This window comes from Zingiber officinale, chromosome 5A (genome assembly GCF_018446385.1).
Source record: "Zingiber officinale cultivar Zhangliang chromosome 5A, Zo_v1.1, whole genome shotgun sequence".
NCBI classification, from domain to species: domain Eukaryota; kingdom Viridiplantae; phylum Streptophyta; class Magnoliopsida; order Zingiberales; family Zingiberaceae; genus Zingiber; species Zingiber officinale.
Window position 1 is genome coordinate 126,625,645 of NC_055994.1, and position 8,268 is coordinate 126,633,912.

At 30.6% G+C, this 8,268-nt stretch overlaps 2 protein-coding genes across 2 annotated transcripts; both read right to left on the reverse strand.

Moving 5' to 3' along the window:
• Positions 1-6,381: 6,381 nt before the first annotated feature.
• On the reverse strand, positions 6,382-6,888 carry LOC121979985 (golgin subfamily A member 6-like protein 10). The gene has a single exon (XM_042531956.1). The coding sequence runs from the start codon at positions 6,886-6,888 to the stop codon at positions 6,382-6,384; it is 507 nt and encodes a 168-aa protein (XP_042387890.1).
• Positions 6,889-7,475: 587 nt separating this feature from the next.
• LOC121979986 (golgin subfamily A member 6-like protein 10) lies at positions 7,476-7,982 on the reverse strand. The gene has a single exon (XM_042531958.1). It carries the CDS (start codon positions 7,980-7,982, stop codon positions 7,476-7,478), a length of 507 nt encoding a protein of 168 aa, XP_042387892.1.
• Between the last annotated feature and the right edge of the window lie 286 nt (positions 7,983-8,268).

The following is an 8,268-nucleotide window of genomic DNA, read 5'->3' on the forward strand; positions in this document are numbered from 1 at the left end:
GTCCATTTGGGAAGCCTAAGCTGAGACCTTAACTAAATCCTGGTTTCGAGGAGACAAGATCTAATTACTACTACTTTATTATATTGTGCTAACTCTGTTTTACAGGAAAAATATATTTTTTCTGTTGCTTAGAATAACCTTTTTCTGTAGGAAAGAAGCCGTTGAAGAAAAGGGGTCCGGGCGCTTGGAAGAGATCCGGGCTCCCGGAGTCTGGGCTTGCTTGGGTGGGTGCCACGAGTGCCTAGAGCTGGCCCGAGTGCCCGGACTCAATCTAGGCGCTTGGACTTGAAAATCCATCCACAAGCTAACAAGCTGATGTGGAGCACGTCAACTGGCCGAGCCAAATGGTCCACGCGCCCGGAGGGGTTCCAAGCGCTCGAAATGGACCTATGTAAAGGGTTTCAACCAGGAGCTTCGAAACAATAACTACTACAACTTTTGCTCTTGCTCGGTGTTATGAAAAAGCTCTTACGACGCTGAAAAGCTCATCCGACAACCGACGATCAAGACTTTCTTATTTCATTTGTTATCGATAACATTGCTTTTGGTTTTTGTACTTAATTTGTGTAATCATTTGAGTTATTAGTGGATTGACCAACAAAAGCACTCAACGAGTGCGGGCCTTGGAGTATGAATCGTTAAAGGCTCTGAATCAAGTAAAACTTGGTTTGTTAATTAGAATTGTTTTCTTTACTTCTGCTACGTTACTTCGATTTAATTCGCTCTCAATTTTTGACGATCGCTATTCACCCCCTTTAGCGTCTTTCTGATGCTAATCTCAATTCTCCATTCTTCAGAAATAAGTATCCCTACATATAATCAGTCGATCTTAACAACCGCCTGAACATAGAGGGCTTGATTTCTCATTACTTCATAATCAGATCTCCAACATTACATAACATACATCTGAGCAGTCTTAAGGGTCGAACGTTCTACCATATTCAGTACTCTGCTCTTATATATATACCCGGTCGGCTAAAAATCCGGGCGGAATATTTTCGAGGACCACATTGCTAGAGAATCACAACAGATTGTTAGAGAATAACAACCATTTGTTAGAAAATATTCTTCTGTTATTACATGGACATTCAATAGAATCTTCCTCGAAGGTGACTCTACATTTTCTATTAGCCAACATTTTATGACAGCATATTCCTTCAGTCACCTCATTAATGACATCAATTATAAAAAGGGTGCACATGGATAATGGAAGATTTCTCATACGGTGACTACACACCTCCCATAATACATATTCTCTTACTCGACAACTTTCGGCACCCGATATTTTTTGCCACTTCATGATTGCGGAGGTTATGAGAGGTGATATATAAAGTGTATGTGTGTGTGTGGGGGGGGGGGGGGGGGGGCATCTCCAATGGCAAGGTACACTTTAAGATGCTTTACACTTTAATATGCCTTGACATGCTCTGTTACATAGCTGCTGTTCAATTTCCCACTCGGGCATCACACTGACTTAAGTATTAGAAGACTTTTACCAGGGACCCTTCCCTGGTTTTTGACACTAATATTTGTCTACTCTCCCGAGTGTGCGTAGGAAGAATTTTCATTCCCATTCACTGCCCCTGCTCTGATCTAAAGTCTTCGTTTAGTCAACCTTATAGTCACCTACCTAATGCGCCATCTTTCCAACTTTCAAATACGATATGATACATACAAGATTTGCATGAACACTATTATGAAATTACAGAACTGACATTATATTGCCTTTAATTGCTGCTAGTTTTTACCAATATTTTGATTTCACCATGACTCTCTGGTCGTTTCTGAAAGTAAACTCAAAAACTTTGAAGAGCTCTGACAATTGTGTGAATTTCAATTTCATATTATCCAATATATATGTACAGGGTACCCTAGGTCCGACTGAAGGCATAGGCCAATAAGACCTATGCCTAGGGCCCCAATAAAATTGGGGCCCATTAATATTAATTTTTTTAAAAATATATTTAATAATTGAAATTTAATTTTAATTAGAACTTCTATTGACGTTTCGATTTCCGCTTCAATTTCCGTGCACAGAAATATACACTATACCGTCATCAATTGAAATTGCTACTTCGATTTCCTACTGTGCACACTGTACAACCATCTATTGAAGATTGCCACTTCGATTTTTGTGCACAGTAGTGCACTGTACAACCATCTATTCCAACGGAAAAACGAAACTTCAATTAATTATATAATTCTCCTAGAATTCTATATAAAACTACCACTACAGAATTTAATTTGCTCATATTTTCATTCTCTAAATCTCATCATGCTCATATTTTCATTCTCTAAGTTTCATCCTCTGTAATCTATATTTTTTGTCTCTCATCGTCTCGACGATGATTCTTTCAATCTCAGAATACGACAAAACACCTTTCGCATTCCTCAATCGTCGAGTAATATTTTTTTTTAATCTTTTTTTCATTCTTGAAATGTTCTTTATTGTTCGGTCTAAATAATAAATTATGGATGAAATGGACCCAAATATGGTTGGAAAAATAGATTCTTAGTAATTGTATGATTTTTTTTCTCATTTTTCCTCTATCGCAAACAAATTACTACCATTGCAAACTTGATTTATGCACTTATCTCATTTATTATATATTTGTTAAGTATAGTTTATTATAAAATATAAACTACTTAAATTAACCAATTCAAATCAAATTTAATTTTTATATTTTTATTATATTTGTGCAGGTTTGAAATATCATCAAATTAAAGTACATCGCGTAAATTAGGTTTTATTGTTCATTTAATTCTAAGCAATTGTATTTTGATAAAATAATATGAAGTTATATTTTCTTTTTTAATATTATTTTAATATAAATATATCTATGAAAAATATGATTCTGGATATATAAAAAAAAAATAGAAGAATTTATTCAATATCAAAAAGGCACACTCGATAGATTTACTATTAATAATCAAAATCAAAACTCAAAAAATAATATAATTGAAAATTTAAATGAAAAACTAATTGAATTTTCACTGGAAGATAATACTTTAGGACAAAAAGAAATCTATCAAAAACTTTCTAATGATCACAAATCAAATTCATTAAATATTAATATTAATGAAGAAAATAATTATAATTCAGAAGAAGAAAAAGACGACTTAATAGATCATATAATTTTTTTAATAATACTGATGAAACTATTATTCAAAATATATATGATCTAGCACAATGGAAAAATATAAATACAAATTTAATAGATTTATTAGTTGAAAAGGGTCCAATTAGAGAAATCAATATTTCTTTTCCAAATGATGAAAATTCTAGACATTTTTCTATAATTCATTATATTCGAAAATTACCAAATGGAGAAAAACTTGATAGAAAATGATTAATATATTTAAAAGAATTAGATAAAGTATTTTGTTTTTGTTGTAAATTATTTAGTCAAAAATCAATTACAATTCAATTAGGAAACAAAGAGTGTCTTGATTGGAAAAATCTTAGTACCAAGCTTAAAAGTCATGAAACAAACAGTGAACATATTATAAATATGAATATTTGGTTTGATATTGAAATGAGATTGCTTAAAAATAAAACCATTGATAAAAATTTACAAGAGAAAATAAATAAGGAAAAAGAACATTGGAAGAATGTATTAATAAGAATTATTGCTATAGTTAAAAATATTGCAAAAAATAATTTGGTATTTCGTGGTACAAATGAGAAAATTTATCAAGATAACAATGAAAAATTTTTAGGTTTAATTGAAATGATAGCAGAATTTGATCCTATAATACAAGAACACCTTAAACATATTCAAAATGGTAAAATTCATAATCATTATCTTGGTCATAATATACAAAATGAGTTAATAAATATATTAGAAAAAGAAGTAAATAATATTATAATTAAAAAAAATAAAAGAAGCAAAATACTTTTTAGTTATACTTAGATTGTATTCCTGATGTAAGTCATCAAGAACAAATGTCTCTTGTATTAAGATGTGTAGATATTCCAACAAGTCCAATCAAAATAGAAGAATATTTTATAGAATTTTTAAAAGTAGATGATACATCAGGAAAAAGTCTTTTTGATACGCTTATTAATATAATAAAGAAAATTAAACTGGATGTAAATGACATAAGAGGACAAGGATATGATAATGGGGCTAATATGAAAGGTAAAAAACAAGGTGTACAAAAGAGATTGTTAGATATAAATTCTAGGGTTTTTTATACATCATGTGGTTGTCATAGTCTTAATTTAGTACTATGTGATATGACTAATTCTTGTCCTAGTGCTATAACATTTTTTGGTGTAATACAACGTATTTACTCATTATTTTCTTCTTCTACAAAAAGATGAAAAATTTTACAAGACCATGTTTCTAATTTAACTCTTAAACCATTATCACAAACACGTTGGAAAAATTATCTTGAAAGCATTAAAGTAATAAAATATCAAGCTCCACAGATAAAAAAAGCTTTATATAAACTTGTAGAAACTAGTGATAATCCTAAAACAAAAAGTGAAGCAAGTTCTTTAGCAACATATAAGTTTGAAAATTTTGAAGTTTTATTAGGTATGATTATTTGGTATGATATATTATTTGCAGTTAACACTGTTAGTAAATTTTTTCAATATAAAGATATGAACATTGCTATTGCATTATATCAGTTAAAAGGTCTTGTTTCTTTTTTTTTAATGATTATAGAGAAAATGGATTTATATCTGCTGTGATGTCTGCCAAAGAGATTACAAATGAAATGAATATAGAACCAAAATTTCGTGAAAAACATGTAATTAGAAGAAATAAACGATTTGATGAGAATAAAATTAATGAAGTGAAGCTTTCACCTGAAGAATCTTTTAAAATTAATTACTTTAATTATATTATTGACCATGTCATTTCTTCACTTCAAAGTAGATTTAAACAATTTAAAATATATGAAGATAATTTTAATTTTTTATATGATGTAGAAAAGTTAAAATTGCTTGATGATGAGTTTTAAAAAATAAAATGTTTAAATCTTGAAAACTTTTTAACATATGACATGTTATATGATATTGTTGGTTTAGATTTATTTTTAGAATTAAAAGTTTTAAAAGAAATAATAAATCCAGAATTAAAAACCACACTAGGTATTGAACCTTATAAAAAAAATTAAATTCTTTTCCTAATGCATGAATATCTTATAGAATATTATTAACTATACTGTTAGTGTAGCTTCAGAGAAGTTTTTCAAAATTAAAATTAATAAAGTTTTATTTACGTTCAATAACGTCTCAATAAAGATTAAATAATCTAGCAATTTTATCAATTGAAAAAGAATATTATCAAAACAATATAAAAATTTAATTAATAATTTTGCATCTCAAAAAGTTAGAAAACTAAATTTTACATAAAAATTTATTTTAAATTAATATTTTAAATTTTTTTAAAAAAAATTTAAACCTATCATTATCGATCTCAAGTCCGAATGAAAAAGGGTGAGAGAATTTTTTTTAAAAAAATATTAAAACCTTAAATATTTTTTTTTTACCTAAGATCTTATAGAAGCTTGAGACGGCCTTGGGACATCCCTTTAAACCTATTTATCAATAAGCCTAGGAACTTACTGGGGAAAAAAGTACTAGTTGATATGACATCACAATGCATGGAATATTGTTATCTTTTTAATGCCCATATTCCCTTCCAAACCGGCACTTCATGTAAGATGAACTCCATTAGAAAAATTTGCTTTCACCGTGGAATAAATCAATATACTAGCTAGCAATGTGAGTTCATGTCTTTGGGAATTCATTGTTATTCTCTTATGAAGTTAATTGTAGAAAACCAAAAACTATCATGATAATCATTCTCGTCAGCTAAACAGTGTGGCTAAGTAATCACATGTTCTGAGAATGTAACTGCAGTGTATATTTTCTTCCATGCATATAATCAACCTCTAAGTCTGATATGCATTAAGTTAAAATTTAAATTATTTTTCAATTCTTAAGGTCATAAACTTAATTTCATTGATGAACTTTGAATGCAATAAAACAAAAATCTAATCAACAGTGATGTTTACCCAAATCAAGGAAAATTAGAGCATATGGAGGCAACAAAAAGACTGAAAATTTTGCCAACATGATTGCTTTGCTTTGGAGAGATAGATATAGGTTCATTTTCACCGTGGCATCAAATATTGAAACAAATGAAAAGTTAAAGCCAAGTTCCCTTTGCCTACCAATAGAAATGATCAACAAAACTTTGCTAAAGTAAAGCTATAAAATCAAACAGTTCACATATTGTTTAGGGTAACATATTACCGCAAAAATAACATAAAAAATAATAATTAAGTTAAGCCAAACGTGGACGTTATTAAGTTGGGAAACCAAATAGTTTATTCATAGGTGAGATGCAAGAAGATGATGATTCATTGGAAGCTTCGCATCATAGAAGATAACGCGAGTCCAACCACAACGCCGAGTCCAACCATAACCTTTGCGAATCTTGTAGTCATTGCTAGCTGCTTTTTCTTCAGCTTTATTAGAAGCTTTTTCTTATTCTCCTCTTTAAGTTTTTTCGTCGCCTCTTTAAGTTTTTTCGTCTTCTCGTCAAGTCTTTGCGTCGCCTCTTTAAGTCTTTTCGTCTCCTCATCAAGTTTTTTCGTCTCCTCTCTAAGTTTTTTCGTCTCCTCTCTAAGTCTTTTCGTCGCCTCTTTAAGTTTTTTCGTCCCCTCATCAAGTTTTTTCGTCTTCTCTTTAAGTTTTTTCGTCTCCTCTTCAAATTTTTTCTTTTGATCTTCAAGTTTTTTCTTATTCTCCTCTTCAATTTTTTTCGTCAGAAGCTCTATCTTTTTTTTCATTTCTTCTGTAATGAAAGCTGCGATGTCTTCCAAATGGGACGGGGCGTCTGCTGACGGCGAGGTGAACACTGCCATTGCGATTGATAGTTTGAGGAAAGAGATTTTAGGGTTTGTTGGAACTTAGAAGGATTAGCACATGTTCTGAGAATGTAACTGCAGTGTATATTTTCTTCCATGCATATAATCAACCTCTAAGTCTGATATGCATTAAGTTAAAATTTAAATTATTTTTCAATTCTTAAGGTCATAAACTTAATTTCATTGATGAACTTTGAATGCAATAAAACAAAAATCTAATCAACAGTGATGTTTACCCAAATCAAGGAAAATTAGAGCATATGGAGGCAACAAAAAGACTGAAAATTTTGCCAACATGATTGCTTTGCTTTGGAGAGATAGATATAGGTTCATTTTCACCGTGGCATCAAATATTGAAACAAATGAAAAGTTAAAGCCAAGTTCCCTTTGCCTACCAATAGAAATGATCAACAAAACTTTGCTAAAGTAAAGCTATAAAATCAAACAGTTCACATATTGTTTAGGGTAACATATTACCGCAAAAATAACATAAAAAATAATAATTAAGTTAAGCCAAACGTGGACGTTATTAAGTTGGGAAACCAAATAGTTTATTCATAGGTGAGATGCAAGAAGATGATGATTCATTGGAAGCTTCGCATCATAGAAGATAACGCGAGTCCAACCACAACGCCGAGTCCAACCATAACCTTTGCGAATCTTGTAGTCATTGCTAGCTGCTTTTTCTTCAGCTTTATTAGAAGCTTTTTCTTATTCTCCTCTTTAAGTTTTTTCGTCGCCTCTTTAAGTTTTTTCGTCTTCTCGTCAAGTCTTTGCGTCGCCTCTTTAAGTCTTTTCGTCTCCTCATCAAGTTTTTTCGTCTCCTCTCTAAGTTTTTTCGTCTCCTCTCTAAGTCTTTTCGTCGCCTCTTTAAGTTTTTTCGTCCCCTCATCAAGTTTTTTCGTCTTCTCTTTAAGTTTTTTCGTCTCCTCTTCAAATTTTTTCTTTTGATCTTCAAGTTTTTTCTTATTCTCCTCTTCAATTTTTTTCGTCAGAAGCTCTATCTTTTTTTTCATTTCTTCTGTAATGAAAGCTGCGATGTCTTCCAAATGGGACGGGGCGTCTGCTGACGGCGAGGTGAACACTGCCATTGCGATTGATAGTTTGAGGAAAGAGATTTTAGGGTTTGTTGGAACTTAGAAGGATTAGCAATAAAGTAGAGTATTTATAAGTAAAATTTTCTAAGTTATCAAATATAATTTTGATTAAAGTTTTAAATATGAGTGGGATGGTATTTTAATAATTTTTTAAAATATTCTTTTATGATATAAATAAAAAATATATATATTTTGTCTTTTTCATATTAATAAAAAAAATAAAATGATATAGTGCGAGGGCCCAAGCGAATTAGGGAGAAAGAGGAGCGCATTTTAGTCA

Coding starts and splice junctions, on each gene's coding strand:
- LOC121979985 (XM_042531956.1), bottom strand. CDS start 6,888: ATGGCAGTGTTCACCTCGCCGTCAGCAGACGCCCCGTCCCATTTGGAA.
- LOC121979986 (XM_042531958.1), bottom strand. CDS start 7,982: ATGGCAGTGTTCACCTCGCCGTCAGCAGACGCCCCGTCCCATTTGGAA.